Source organism: Diorhabda carinulata, chromosome 6 (genome assembly GCF_026250575.1).
Source record: "Diorhabda carinulata isolate Delta chromosome 6, icDioCari1.1, whole genome shotgun sequence".
NCBI classification, from domain to species: domain Eukaryota; kingdom Metazoa; phylum Arthropoda; class Insecta; order Coleoptera; family Chrysomelidae; genus Diorhabda; species Diorhabda carinulata.
The window spans coordinates 667,174-683,303 of NC_079465.1; the positions used below are offsets into that span (position 1 = coordinate 667,174).

Here is a 16,130-nt window from a genome sequence, read left to right on the forward strand (position 1 = left end):
AAAATCAGCAGGAGAAGTATCAAAATTTATGGAGAAAATCTATTGAAACTCAAGTTGGTAAAATTTTACTCTATACTATACATTATAACTTTTTAAATTATATTTTCATATGATTTTATAAGGAAAATACAAAAAAAAATAATTTTTAAAAAAGTAATTTATTAAACGCCTCGTTATTCGGAATATTCTTATACATACCAAATAAAAACTAAACATAAATTCTTGTTATACCGAATTATCCTTGAGTTTTTAAAAAAATTAATCTTGACTAATGAATGGGTTCTGTATTGATTCCATTCCATCCATGGGGCAAATAAGAACTACGCTGGTTCCCCTGCAAACAACAAGTCCTAATTGTCTGGTATCTTCTATAAGTTTGTAAGGATCATCAGGATCTCTAAGATATTCGGAAGTATTATCTAGTACGAGGTTCAAAAGTGGATCGTATCCTTTTAGAATACCACTAGCTTCTCTTCCTCCTGCGAATTTAACTCTAATAGTTTTTTCTAAATATTTGGAAAGATCTAAAATAGATTCCTTTCGTTTCTTTTCTTTTTGATCTGAAGATGGCAATGTCGATTGCTGAAACAGTTTATTTATATGTATGTGTATTATTATGTTGAAATTTTACCTTTTCTCTTTTTTCTCCCGAAGATGCCATATTTTTTATAGAATTGCGAATTGTAGAATTTTAATTTTTAAAAACTTAACCTCACAAAAACGAACGCTGCTAATAACAATTTAGGTGCGTTCTACAAACATGTTATGATATAAGCGATACGCTATTGAATATGAATTATTTGTAAGGGGTAAACCAAAGTGAATAAAAATATTCTTTTTTTTTAGGGCAGTTTTTTATAATCGAGCTTATACTTTTAGCAAATCACTCGTTTTCTATTACTGATTATAATTATTTCGGTAGAATAGCTCGAGGACGTTTGTTTTGCTTATTGCACCATCTCAAATCCGTTATTTTATGTATGCTTTTAGAAACATCACTTTTCAAAACCGGACCTGCAGCGATAGAAGAAATTCCACGATTATCACGTGACTTGCGTATTTTTTTTGTGCCGCTAATTCGTATCTGCATTTTTAGTACATAATTCTCTTAAACTGGATTATCAGAAGGTGGTCATTCATTTTTATAGGGATTATAAAAAGCGGATGTACTTCCGGTATGATTTTGCAGCTCAAGCTAACATTTTTTCTATAGACCACGTTTTGAAATAATAATTGATCATGGAAAAAATGTTAATTCACCATAAAAGAAAATTCTACAATTAAAAAAAAAATTATATTCGCCCTATTTTAAAAAGTCGTATTATAGCTTTCTTTTTCACGTTAAAATGTCCCCTATTTCCATATCTATCGACCCTATAATTAATTTCCCAACTATTGCTATTATTTAAAAACATGGTGCCTCTAGGATCAACGACCTAAACGCGTGTTTTTATACATCCTATACCTGGAAGAAATACCATTCGCCATTCCGTTCTGGAACCGAAGATCGCCCCCTTACTACGTATTGAATACTAGGCATCCGACACATGCGCTCTGTTTGTTTACAAGTTATGCTCGTCAGCTTCCATAAATTAGAAATACGTAAACGTTTCCTAATAGAGAGGGAAATATAATAAACCGATAGGTACGATAGAGATGGATTATAAAAAGTGTTTTGTAGATATATCTAATACAATAAGCATCACAGACACGACGTTGCCTCATTTCCTAATTTTTAAAATAAATATAGGAAAATTTGTATGTAAAAAATATGGTCTCATTCATATTTGATTAGTTACGAGATGTGGCAAATTAGATAATTAAGTATAAACGGTCAAAAATAACAATGAATAGATGAATCACATGAATGCAATCACAAATTATAGGTTTGTAATAAATAAAGAAAACTGCGTATTGATTTTGTAATTTTCCAAATTCGAATATTTTTTATCAGTATTGTTTACAAAATTGGATATATTCTAATATATAGTTCGTTATATTTTATTTTCTTTAAATGGAAAAGATTAAAACAAAAACATTTCTCGATTTCATGATCAAACGATTGTTTATGTTAACACAATTAGACGGATAATCAAGGAATCATCACTAGCAGCGGCGTACAATTTTTCAAATAACCGTTTCTAATCGCTACAATCATTTATTTAGATTGCGTGTACGCCTATGGTTTTAAATTTGTAGAAACCTTGCCGTTACGTATAGCGTGTTTTGTCCGTGGATGAGAATTGGTGGGGAGTGCGGAATTTATAGACGGGGAAAACGTCATTTACAGATCGGCAACGTTGTGCAGACGTCTACAATTCTACAACATAGACAAACGACCACATGAGGGTTGTATCATTTTTAATATAAAATTAGTTGTTATTCAAAAGCTATCGGCAGTTATAAGTGTTGATTTAGTGTTATAGTTTAATATACTAAATTTGTTAGTGCAGCAACGTTGCGTAATTCGCGTTAAAACGTGTTTTGACGAAAGTGCGCGTTATACATATTATCTAGAAAGCATTGGATTGTTTGGGGTGTCTGGCGTCGTAATTTTCTAAATAAACACCTTTCGATGACCTATATTACGCCAGTGCTCTAGTTTTTCGTGCAAAAAAGTGAACTCTAATGCCCTTGAAAATATGTAATGAGTGTTTTTAAAATGTTGATTATGTTCTTTAAAAGTATCGGGCAACAGCAAATAAGTGGGGGCGAGGTTCTTCGTTGTGGACTTTACAAAAAATTGAAAACATTGCGAAAGAAATGGTTCGTTTTACGTGCAGAGACACCTGAAACGTCAGCTCGTCTGGAATATTATGATTCGGAAAAGAAATTTCTCAGCGGTCAGCCTCCCAAAAGAAGCATAGTATTGAAAACTTGCTTCAATATAAATAGGAGGAAGGACACTAAATACAAGCATGTCATTGCACTGTATACAAAGGACGATTGTTTTTGCGTGGTGTTAGACACTGAGGAAGAATTAGAGTCATGGTTGAAGGAACTCTTGTCACTTCAGCATGGCGAAGAAGATGCCGATGGAGAACCGCCAAAACCAACCTACGGTAAGTTCAATGCATTATAACTATTATTACAACTATAAATAACCCTACATTCTTCATATTACGTTTATTTAATATTCATATTTGTTTTTTTTTTGATAACTCTTTCTTATCTTATTTTGTTTATGTTTTAATAAAAATAAAGTACGTTTTCGAACGGTTATTATTTTAAAACTTAATTATCTCGTTCATATATTATTAACGTGAAATTTTCAAAAAGGATTCATACAAACCATACAAAAATTTGTTTGACATATGGTAAATTGTAAAAAGAAAAATAGAGCATATAATAAAATACGATAATTTCTCCAAGTTATATATTTCGATATTAGATCTTTTTATTTTTATCGACATTTTGTGACATTTCCAGGTCAGCAGATATTCAAAATCGTATGTTTCGTTTTATTGCATAACTTTTGAAATGTTGTTTTGCAACAATCTATATATATTGACCTTTCGTATTATTTTTGTTATAAATATTAAAAATTAACGCAGATATTACTCATAATATTAAACGAGTATCTAAAGCCGTTTTCGCGCCCTTTTTTTACGACCGCGATTCATTATACATAATGTAAATTGGTTAAGAACATAACCTATCTTTGAATGTTTTGTATGCTCGATCGATAATGTTTTTTGTTTTCAAGCATGAAAACAGTTTTTTATCACTACCCAACAAAACAATTCGATACAAAAACATGTTTTTAGAAAGTGTCTAGTCGGAGATATTTGTTTTTTTTTTCAATTGGAATTATTTTACGTAGAATTTTTATGAAGACGTTAGATAACAAAATCCAGCAGTTACTAATATCTAATATCTACAATTCAATATAAAAAACTGATAATCAATGACATTGAAACATGATATTATCAAAAAAAAAATATACAATTAGGCTTTTTAAATTGTAAATTATCATATCTAGACGCCAACACACGTTTTACAAACAATGAATGACTGACTAAAATGTAAAGAATCAGAATACCAGGGGCGTGTGATAATTTTGTTATAACAAATCCACTATATTAGATAATAGTGTAATATTAACTATATACGGGGTGTTGGTTTCATATTGGCCAATAAATTTTTTAGTTATTCTCAGTTTTATCGGTTTTGTTTGATAAAAAATTATCTCGTTTATAAATTGTTGTTTATTTGACGTTTGACGAAAAATAACCATTAATTAAAATAAACAGACTTAACAATAACAAAATAAAATCGTTATAATTTAATAAACAATATAACTTCAGATAAAAACATTGTTTTCATATAAGTAGGTACATATGGCAACGAATCGATTCCTTTATTAAATCGATTCGAAAATTAATCGATCATACACGCGAACACGAAACAAAAACTTCAGAATCTAACAACTTGTTGCGTGCGTTAAGCTATTCATTGGTACAATATGAATATGTTGAAATTTTTACTAAATTTTGTATGGAGATTTAAAAAAAATTTCATCCATTAAAATTTAAATTGCATTTGACTGTAGTGGTACTACTAAATTTACTTTTGTATTTGTGCGTCGTTAATTGAAAAATTATAAAATTTATTAGGATTTAACCTAAAATTGACAATTGACAGTTTTGTTTGGATTTGATATACCGATCATATGTCGATGCTATAAAAGCGCGCTGTTGCCACACGTTCATTTATTTAATGATTGTTGCGAATCGTGTCAAATATTTTAATCTTTATTATTTATATGTTAATAAATAATTATCAGAAACGTAATCGAGTTACAAAACCAATATTTGCGAAGGTTTTAAACGTCCCATTATTTATTGTTTCGTACGAAAAAATCGCACGGACTACGTCATTGGTAATTACCTTAAAAATAAACTTACGTACTTACGTTGAAATTGTTTATACATTCACACTTATCTAAATTCCATTTTTTTTTTATTTATCGATTTGTCAATCGTTCATTTAAAAAGCGTTTATTACCTACGTACGAAAATTTTTACACGGTATTGTTTTTTTTTTTTTAATATCTATAATTTTCCCCGTATCGCAATTTTAATGCCCCGATTGCGTAACCAACTCACGTCATAATATTACACATGTGAATTTTACTCGTAAAAAACTGATAAAAATTTTTTATTTCATATTTACGATACGGAAATACACGTGGACGTTGTATTCCGAAAACGATCACGAAATAACCTAAAAATCGGTACTGATTCCATTGGATTTACACCGGAGGAAAGAATTCTTCATAAAACCACCCCAATTTCCACTAGTTTTCTCCCGTTAAATTGATTTAATTCAAGTCAATTTGCACTTTAGATATTTTCGACACGTCCTGTATATAAATGAATGCCCCAACACGTGCATCTCTTTATTTTCACGTACAACCAATGACTAACGTCTACTTTATTATTACAAAGCTTTTTTTAACTGTTTTTTTTTTTTCGGTGTCTGTCATTTACAAAAATTTTTTCTTGGAATATTCGAAATTCAAACTCACGATAACCGGATGACGTTTACAGCAATGTCATAAACAAGATATTACTCATTAAAATAAATTGTTTTTGTTATGTTTCTCGCCGGAATTATTTTGAAATACAATACGTGGAAAACAATTTTCGTACACGTACTAAAAACGTTTTATAAACTAAAAAATTGACTTTTCCATATTAAATATTATGTTCCAAACGACGTTTTCATTTTTATTACAAGATGGATACCGGACAAGTTCGTTATAAACATAGAAATCGGGTTTAAATATACTTGGCAACGCTGTAAACGTATTTGTTTACGAAATAATAACAAAAAAATTGCATTCGAATACATACATACACCGAAAATAACAGAAAACTTATCGAAAACGTAATTTCCAAAGTACTCCCGAGGATATTACGAGGTTGGTACCAAAAATACTACATCCGAGTTGTATCTGAAATAAAATTAAACTTGGCATCATCGATTATGTCGTGTTTATGACCGTAGAATAAGTTACAGGGTTGCCACATGTTTAATAATTATACGATCAATAAATTTCATTATTTTTACGCAGAAAAAATAAATTCTGAATTAAAAAAATTCAGAATTTTAAGCGATTAAAGTTTTGTTGTGTAATCTGACGTTTTTGAAGTACTTCAAAACGGAATTCGAAGATTCCGTTACGTACCTGGTGAGGTTGACGAAGGATAATTACAAGAATTTACGAAATTATTATACGAGGGTTGCTACTAAAGTAGTAGACAAGTTGCGGAAACGAAAACCCCTTTATTATAAGATTAAATACTTGGAATTACAGTAAAACGTCTAATTTTAGTATATTTCACACACAATTCCCCCCCAGAAATGTATATTAAGTTGTCTATTTATATTTTGGTGTCGAATCGTACGCGTCCCACCTGTTTTTTTTTTCCACCGGTTGTGAAAATTATCGTCTAGCTGAAGTATCGGCAACGTCGCTTGTCGGCCCCGTCGATTAACGTCAAGGCCGTCTCGAAATACGCGACATCGTCGTTTACGACGTTCTTTTCCATCCCGTCCAGACGCCCGAGAGAAATCGTCGTCGGCGACGACGTCGTTTTGTTTTGTCGACCCACCGTTCCCGTGTTTCACACTTTCTTGTCTTATTTGGAAACGTTTTACCCTTTTCAGTCCATTGTTTCGATTGTTATCTTGCATCGGGAGTGGAATAATGAACCCAAGTTTCATCCACGGTTACGAAACGCAAAAATTTTGTTCGACCACCGCTTTTGGTATTCGTAGGTCGTACGGTCTCGTCTAAACTTTGCAACCCAATAGTAATAACGAAGAAACAGTCTTACATAACCTAGAATCTAGTTCAGCTTTTAATCCATTAAAATATCGTACAACTAACGGATTTTTTCGATTTTTACAAAATATTTTTGTATTTTCATTCACCCTGTATTAATTTAAAGCAACGTATCATACATCAACTCATTAAATGAAAAGAATTAATAAAAATCTAGTTTTCCTCAAAAAAAAAAAGTTGAAATAAATACGAGGGTGATTCAAATAGTTATAAAAGTTACAGAATTGAAATTTTTTACGAATTTACAATAAATTTCCATCTTTCTTTTCATACAGTCGTGGGAGAAGCGTGCAAATTCGCCAACGTGTAAATTTTTGCTCAGAATTCGGAATTTTTGACGCCCTGACTGAAATTTTCACGAATTATCCGCTAAATTTCAGCCGAAACTGCATACAGGTCTTTCAAAATGACATGTGGCTGAAATATCCTTAGAAATCTACGTGTAACCCCATCTGCGGAGGATCAGTGATGGTTTGGGGACGTTTTGGAGGAAGATCGACTCTAGCTTCGGTTAAAACTCGGAATTTTTGACGCCCTGACTGAAATTTTCACGAATTATCCGCTAAATTTCAACCGTAACTGCATACAGGTCTTTCAAAATGACACGTGGCTGAAATATCCTTAGAAATCTACGTGTAACCCCATCTGCGGAGGATCAGTGATGGTTTGGGGACGTTTTGGAGGAAGATCGACTCTAGCTTCGGTTAAAATTCGGAATTTTTGACGCCCTGACTGAAATTTTCACGAATTATCCGCTAAATTTCAACCGTAACTGCATACAGGTCTTTCAAAATGACACGTGGCTGAAATATCCTTAGAAATCTACGTGTAACCCCATCTGCGGAGGGTCAGTGATAGTTGGGGGATGTTTTGGAGGACGATCGACTCCAGCTTCGGTTAAAACAGAAGAAATAAGGTCTTGGCGATACTGCAGGTGATGATTTGGTCGTCACAATCGCCCGAGCTCAATCCGATTGAGTTGTGTTACGATTCGAACAGAAAAATCTTGTGATATCATGAAAAACGAATGGAATTGAATAGTTACCAAAATTATCCGCCAAAAAGTGGACGTCTAAACTATAGGATGGCCAAAACTTTTCTATACCACCCTGTGTATTTATAGCGTTTAGGATTCGCGTGAAATATTATTTTTTGTTTGTTTTAGAACACGTTTGGGACGTGACGATCGTCAAAAGGGGTTTGGGATGGACGAGATCGGGCAATTATCGATTATGCCTTTCGAGCACCATGTTGTGTTTGGTAAATCAAGATGGCAACAGTAATTTGGATGTTAATTTCATGTTGTGGCATATTAGGAGTTGCGGCATTTTGAAAAGCTTCTTTTTCCTGGAGGTAAGTGGAAATTCGATGATTTGTGGCGTTTTTGGTCCGTTGCCGTATTCGAGCGATTGATTGATACGGAATATATTTAGATAAAGATAATAGTCGGGGTACAAAGTTCGAATAACAACGAGGAATGAATAAATCTATTTACAAATTCCATAAAGTGTTTACGAAATCGAAATTTAACATACTTTCGAAAACAAAATGATAATGCAACGTATATATATATATATATATATATATATATATATATTTGTTTTTATTTATACTAACAAATTATTAAGTGGATTATCAATAAAATATTTATTTGTGATTGTTCGTAAAGGCAGAAAATACCTTAAATCAACACGATTTAAACTCGTTTGACATGTTGCAAAACGTAATATTTCTTTATTTTAAGTTTTATTCTACTTAAGAGTTTTTCCAAATGTTTTTTAGTCCATTTTCAAATAATTTTTGCACGTTTTTTTCGTCCAATTCTACCTCGACCCTCGTACAAAGTATTAAATGGAATTTGAGGTTAGAATTTTGAGTTATGAGTCTCTGATCTGGCGATATCGAGTCTCTAATCGAGGATTTCTTAGTTATTTTACGTTTTATTTTCCTTAAGAGTTTTTCCAAATGTTTTTTAGTGCATTTTCAAATAATTTTTGTACGTTTTTATCATCCAATTCTACCTCGACCCTCGTACAAAGTATTAAATGGAATTTGAGGTTAGAATTTTCAGTTATGAGTCTCTGATCTGGCGATATCGAGTCTCTAATCGAGGATTTCTTAGTTATTTTACGTTTTATTTTCCTTAAGAGTTTTTCCAAATGTTTTTTAGTGCATTTTCAAATAATTTTTGTACGTTTTTATCATCCAATTCTACCTCGACCCTCGTACAAAGTATTAAATGGAATTTGAGGTTAGAATTTTGAGATATGAGTCTCTGATCTGCCGATATCGAGTCTCTAATCGAGGATTTCTTAGTTATTTTACGTTTTATTTTCCTTAAGAGTTTTTCCAAATGTTTTTTAGTCCATTTTCAAATAATTTTTGCACGTTTTTATCGTCCAATTCTACCTCGACCCTCGTACAAAGTATTAAATGGAATTTGAGGTTAGAATTTTGAGTTATGAGTCTCTGATCTGGCGATATCGAGTCTCTAATCGAGGATTTCTTAGTTATTTTACGTTTTATTTTCCTTAAGAGTTTTTCCAAATGTTTTTTAGTCCATTTTCAAATAATTTTTGCACGTTTTTTTCGTCCAATTCTACCTCGACCCTCGTACAAAGTATTAAATGGAATTTGAGGTTAGAATTTTGAGTTATGAGTCTCTGATCTGGCGATATCGAGTCTCTAATCGAGGATTTCTTAGTTATTTTACGTTTTATTTTCCTTAAGAGTTTTTCCAAATGTTTTTTAGTGCATTTTCAAATAATTTTTGTACGTTTTTATCATCCAATTCTACCTCGACCCTCGTACAAAGTATTAAATGGAATTTGAGGTTAGAATTTTCAGTTATGAGTCTCTGATCTGGCGATATCGAGTCTCTAATCGAGGATTTCTTAGTTATTTTACGTTTTATTTTCCTTAAGAGTTTTTCCAAATGTTTTTTAGTGCATTTTCAAATAATTTTTGTACGTTTTTATCATCCAATTCTACCTCGACCCTCGTACAAAGTATTAAATGGAATTTGAGGTTAGAATTTTGAGATATGAGTCTCTGATCTGCCGATATCGAGTCTCTAATCGAGGATTTCTTAGTTATTTTACGTTTTATTTTCCTTAAGAGTTTTTCCAAATGTTTTTTAGTCCATTTTCAAATAATTTTTGCACGTTTTTATCGTCCAATTCTACCTCGACCCTCGTACAAAGTATTAAATGGAATTTGAGGTTAGAATTTTGAGTTGTGAGTCTCCGATCTGCCGATATTGAGTCTCTAATCGAGGATTTCTTAGTTATTTTACGTTTTATTTTCCTTAAGAGTTTTTCCAAATGTTTTTTAGTGCATTTTCAAATAATTTTTGTACGTTTTTATCATCCAATTCTACCTCGACCCTCGTACAAAGTATTAAATGGAATTTGAGGTTAGAATTTTGAGTTGTGAGTCTCCGATCTGCCGATATTGAGTCTCTAATCGAGGATTTCTTAGTTATTTTACGTTTTATTTTCCTTAAGAGTTTTTCCAAATGTTTTTTAGTGCATTTTCAAATAATTTTTGTACGTTTTTATCATCCAATTCTACCTCGACCCTCGTACAAAGTATTAAATGGAATTTGAGGTTAGAATTTTGAGATATGAGTCTCTGATCTGCCGATATCGAGTCTCTAATCGAGGATTTCTTAGTTATTTTACGTTTTATTTTCCTTAAGAGTTTTTCCAAATGTTTTTTAGTCCATTTTCAAATAATTTTTGCACGTTTTTATCGTCCAATTCTACCTCGACCCTCGTACAAAGTATTAAATGGAATTTGAGGTTAGAATTTTGAGTTGTGAGTCTCCGATCTGCCGATATTGAGTCTCTAATCGAGGATTTCTTAGTTATTTTACGTTTTATTTTCCTTAAGAGTTTTTCCAAATGTTTTTTAGTGCATTTTCAAATAATTTTTGTACGTTTTTATCATCCAATTCTACCTCGACCCTCGTACAAAGTATTAAATGGAATTTGAGGTTAGAATTTTGAGTTGTGAGTCTCCGATCTGCCGATATTGAGTCTCTAATCGAGGATTTCTTAGTTATTTTACGTTTTATTTTCCTTAAGAGTTTTTCCAAATGTTTTTTAGTGCATTTTCAAATAATTTTTGTACGTTTTTATCATCCAATTCTACCTCGACCCTCGTACAAAGTATTAAATGGAATTTGAGGTTAGAATTTTGAGATATGAGTCTCTGATCTGCCGATATCGAGTCTCTAATCGAGGATTTCTTAGTTATTTTACGTTTTATTTTCCTTAAGAGTTTTTCCAAATGTTTTTTAGTCCATTTTCAAATAATTTTTGCACGTTTTTATCGTCCAATTCTACCTCGACCCTCGTACAAAGTATTAAATGGAATTTGAGGTTAGAATTTTGAGTTGTGAGTCTCCGATCTGCCGATATTGAGTCTCTAATCGAGGATTTCTTAGTTATTTTACGTTTTATTTTCCTTAAGAGTTTTTCCAAATGTTTTTTAGTGCATTTTCAAATAATTTTTGTACGTTTTTATCATCCAATTCTACCTCGACCCTCGTACAAAGTATTAAATGGAATTTGAGGTTAGAATTTTGAGTTGTGAGTCTCCGATCTGCCGATATTGAGTCTCTAATCGAGGATTTCTTAGTTATTTTACGTTTTATTTTCCTTAAGAGTTTTTCCAAATGTTTTTTAGTGCATTTTCAAATAATTTTTGTACGTTTTTATCATCCAATTCTACCTCGACCCTCGTACAAAGTATTAAATGGAATTTGAGGTTAGAATTTTGAGATATGAGTCTCTGATCTGCCGATATCGAGTCTCTAATCGAGGATTTCTTAGTTATTTTACGTTTTATTTTCCTTAAGAGTTTTTCCAAATGTTTTTTAGTGCATTTTCAAATAATTTTTGTACGTTTTTATCATCCAATTCTACCTCGACCCTCGTACAAAGTATTAAATGGAATTTGAGGTTAGAATTTTCAGTTATGAGTCTCTGATCTGGCGATATCGAGTCTCTAATCGAGGATTTCTTAGTTATTTTACGTTTTATTTTCCTTAAGAGTTTTTCCAAATGTTTTTTAGTGCATTTTCAAATAATTTTTGTACGTTTTTATCATCCAATTCTACCTCGACCCTCGTACAAAGTATTAAATGGAATTTGAGGTTAGAATTTTGAGATATGAGTCTCTGATCTGCCGATATCGAGTCTCTAATCGAGGATTTCTTAGTTATTTTACGTTTTATTTTCCTTAAGAGTTTTTCCAAATGTTTTTTAGTCCATTTTCAAATAATTTTTGCACGTTTTTATCGTCCAATTCTACCTCGACCCTCGTACAAAGTATTAAATGGAATTTGAGGTTAGAATTTTGAGTTGTGAGTCTCCGATCTGCCGATATTGAGTCTCTAATCGAGGATTTCTTAGTTATTTTACGTTTTATTCTACTTAAGAGTTTTTCCAAATGTTTTTTAGTGCATTTTCAAATAATTTTTGTACGTTTTTATCATCCAATTCTACCTCGACCCTCGTACAAAGTATTAAATGGAATTTGAGGTTAGAATTTTGAGTTGTGAGTCTCCGATCTGCCGATATTGAGTCTCTAATCGAGGATTTCTTAGTTATTTTACGTTTTATTTTCCTTAAGAGTTTTTCCAAATGTTTTTTAGTGCATTTTCAAATAATTTTTGTACGTTTTTATCATCCAATTCTACCTCGACCCTCGTACAAAGTATTAAATGGAATTTGAGGTTAGAATTTTGAGTTGTGAGTCTCCGATCTGCCGATATTGAGTCTCTAATCGAGGATTTCTTAGTTATTTTACGTTTTATTTTCCTTAAGAGTTTTTCCAAATGTTTTTTAGTCCATTTTCAAATAATTTTTGCACGTTTTTTTCGTCCAATTCTACCTCGACCCTCGTACAAAGTATTAAATGGAATTTGAGGTTAGAATTTTGAGTTGTGAGTCTCCGATCTGCCGATATCGAGTCTCTAATCGAGGATTTCTTAGTTATTTTATAATTTATTTTCCTTAAGAGTTTTCCCAAATGTTTTTTAGTCCATTTTCAAATAATTTTTGCACGTTTTTTTCGTCCAATTCTACCTCGACCCTCGTACAAAGTATTAAATGGAATTTGAGGTTAGAATTTTGAGTTGTGAGTCTCCGATCTGCCGATATCGAGTCTCTAATCGAGGATTTCTTAGTTATTTTATAATTTATTTTCCTTAAGAGTTTTCCCAAATGTTTTTTAGTCCATTTTCAAATAATTTTTGCACGTTTTTTTCGTCCAATTCTACCTCGACCCTCGTACAAAGTATTAAATGGAATTTGAGGTTAGAATTTTGAGTTGTGAGTCTCCGATCTGCCGATATCGAGTCTCTAATCGAGGATTTCTTAGTTATTTTATAATTTATTTTCCTTAAGAGTTTTCCCAAATGTTTTTTAGTCCATTTTCAAATAATTTTTGCACGTTTTTTTCGTCCAATTCTACCTCGACCCTCGTACAAAGTATTAAATGGAATTTGAGGTTAGAATTTTGAGTTGTGAGTCTCCGATCTGCCGATATCGAGTCTCTAATCGAGGATTTCTTAGTTATTTTATAATTTATTTTCCTTAAGAGTTTTCCCAAATGTTTTTTAGTCCATTTTCAAATAATTTTTGCACGTTTTTTTCGTCCAATTCTACCTCGACCCTCGTACAAAGTATTAAATGGAATTTGAGGTTAGAATTTTGAGTTGTGAGTCTCCGATCTGCCGATATCGAGTCTCTAATCGAGGATTTCTTAGTTATTTTATAATTTATTTTCCTTAAGAGTTTTCCCAAATGTTTTTTAGTCCATTTTCAAATAATTTTTGCACGTTTTTTTCGTCCAATTCTACCTCGACCCTCGTACAAAGTATTAAATGGAATTTGAGGTTAGAATTTTGAGTTGTGAGTCTCCGATCTGCCGATATCGAGTCTCTAATCGAGGATTTCTTAGTTATTTTATAATTTATTTTCCTTAAGAGTTTTCCCAAATGTTTTTTAGTCCATTTTCAAATAATTTTTGTACGTTTTTATCATCCAATTCTACCTCAACCCTCGTACGAAATATTAAATGAAATTTGAGGTTAGGATTTTGAGTTATGAGAATAATTGTTTTTGTGGTTTTTGGTCTTTTTTTCCGAAATTTTCCGTCTCAATGGGATTCAGAACATAATTTATAATTTGATGTTGGTATGGTATGAAATTAAATATTGAAAATTAATAATGAAATATTAAAAATTGCGTTTTTGTTTTAAATTTTGACGAAACGATAAAAGTTACGAAAAAAAAAACTTTCCTTTGATTTTTTTCGTTCCACAATTGTAGCCAAATCTTAAAGGATGATGATTACAACTTTTAAAAATCATAACTCGATAAAAAAATTCGAATTTTTCATATAAAAAACTTGAAATTTGTCGATGAATTTCAATATTGAACTGATACGTCACGCAATAAGTCGTGTGACTGACACGCAGATGGCGCTGTCATTGTCAAATCAATATGACGTTTATAAAACTACGAGTAAAATGTTTTGACATATCGATTACTCGAAAAAAAAAGTGACAGCCGAATACTACTTAGTTTTTGGATTGTTTGAATGTAAAAATCGATTCCTCATCCACCTTATAGTCCAGATCTGGTCCTCGGTGACTACTGGACAAATCCTTGTACAAGCACGACATCGAGAACTTAGAGAAAAGTTGGAATGATTGTATCGATACAAAAAATCGATTTTTCTTTAAAAAAATTGTTTTTTTTTTAGTCAGTAACACGACTTATCGAGCTTCGTACTTATTTTTTTAAATAATTTGAGACGACATCGTTAAATTTTTTTACAGCTTGGTAGATACAGCCCCATAGGTGCTGGAGAATTTTGGATAACCTCAATCGACAGCGCCATAACTCAAAATATGCACGCCATCATTTATCGGTAAGGATTCCAACCGAATATATTTTTTTTAAATGTTATAGTCTGTTCGAAAATTATTATTTGTACGATAACGAAAAAATAAAAAGAAGAAAACTGTGTCGACCGAGTAATTAATTACCGTTGCAATCTGTATTGTTGACCAGTCTAGACGGATCTTCCTAAAAATAAAACGAATCCGAAGAGAAAGTGTATTAGACGTTACTTCCCAAAATACCCCGCGTCCAAATTCTATTTTTCACGATTCATTCGGTAGCCAAAACATTTTATTTATTCTATTGGATAATACGAGGGTCGCGCTGTATATTTCGAGAAACTAACGAGTGAAAAATTTTTTCGTCAACCACAATTGATCGAGGATCCAGCGTCTAGAGTTGTTTCGATCGTTTGATTGGTGCATTTTAGATCGTATATATCAAAAGTACGTTCGCTGACATATAGACGGCGCTGCTAGCATCAAATTCGTATGATTTCCGGTCAGTCGTAACCTTCAAAATAGGCGTGTATTAATTTGACAGCTGTCTTACTATTAATTTATAGGTTATAGCAATTTTTGTTAGTTTATTCGGACTTTACTCGATGAAAATCAAACAAATAACAATTTTGATCAAGTTCAATTGAATTTTCTGTCGAAAATCCAGCGTCTAGAGTTGTTTCGATCGTATATATCAAAAGTACGTTCGCTGACGTATAGACGGCGCTGCTAGCATCAAATTCGCATGATTTCCGGTTAGTCTTAACCTTCAAAATAGGCGTGTATAGATTTGACAGCTGTCTTATTATTAATTTATAGGTTATAGCAATTTTTGTCGGTTTATTCGGACTTTACTCGATGAAAATCAAACCAATAACAATTTTGATCAAGTTCAATTGAATTTACTGTCGAAAATCCAGCGTCTAGAGTTGTTACGATCGTATATATCAAAAGTACGTTCGCTAACATATAGACGGCGCTGCTAGCATCAAATTCGTATGATTTCCGGTCAGTCTTAACCTTCAAAATAGGCGTGTATTAATTTGACAGCTGTCTTACTATTAATTTATAGGTTATAGCAATTTTTGTTAGTTTATTCGGACTTTACTCGATGAAAATCAAACAAATAACAATTTTGATCAAGTTCAATTGAATTTACTGTCGAAAATCCAGCGTCTAGAGTTGTTTCGATCGTATATATCAAAAGTACGTTTGCTGACGTATAGACGGCGCTGCTAGCATCAAATTCGCATGATTTCCGGTTAGTCTTAACCTTCAAAATAGGCGTGTATTAATTTGACAGCTGTCTTACTATTAATTTATAGGTTATAGCAATTTTTGTTAGTTTATTCGGACTTT

The 16,130-nt window shown here is 31.9% G+C and overlaps 2 protein-coding genes across 3 annotated transcripts in view; one reads left to right on the forward strand and one right to left on the reverse strand.

Moving 5' to 3' along the window:
- Positions 1 to 142: 142 nt before the first annotated feature.
- On the reverse strand, positions 143 to 745 carry LOC130895119 (U6 snRNA-associated Sm-like protein LSm7). Its single transcript, XM_057802273.1, has 2 exons — positions 632 to 745; positions 143 to 582 (listed from the first exon to the last, which is right to left on the reverse strand). The coding sequence occupies exons 1-2, from the start codon at positions 659 to 661 to the stop codon at positions 259 to 261; spliced, it is 354 nt and encodes a 117-aa protein (XP_057658256.1). The 5' UTR covers positions 662 to 745; the 3' UTR covers positions 143 to 258.
- A 1,483-nt stretch (positions 746 to 2,228) lies between these two features.
- The window catches only part of LOC130895741 (insulin receptor substrate 1), a 40,400-nt gene continuing 26,498 nt past the window's right edge, over positions 2,229 to 16,130 (forward strand). The window contains exons 1-3 of one of the 2 annotated variants that reach the window (XM_057803269.1): positions 2,229 to 3,062; positions 8,019 to 8,206; positions 14,709 to 14,800. In XM_057803269.1, coding sequence (XP_057659252.1) covers positions 2,648 to 3,062; positions 8,019 to 8,206; positions 14,709 to 14,800 — 695 coding nt within the window. In that variant the 5' untranslated portion in view covers positions 2,229 to 2,647. The remainder of the gene's footprint in view (positions 3,063 to 8,018; positions 8,207 to 14,708; positions 14,801 to 16,130) is intronic. The other variant, XM_057803270.1, reaches the window with a different exon arrangement.

What these genes read in the sequence shown, in the direction of transcription:
- LOC130895119 (XM_057802273.1), bottom strand. Translation starts at nt 661, where the DNA reads ATGGCATCTTCGGGAGAAAAAAGAGAAAAG. An exon ending in CGGGAGAAAAAAGAGAAAAG is followed by an intron (nt 583 to 631) that starts GTAAAATTTCAA and finishes AAACTGTTTCAG; the next exon opens with CAATCGACATTGCCATCTTC.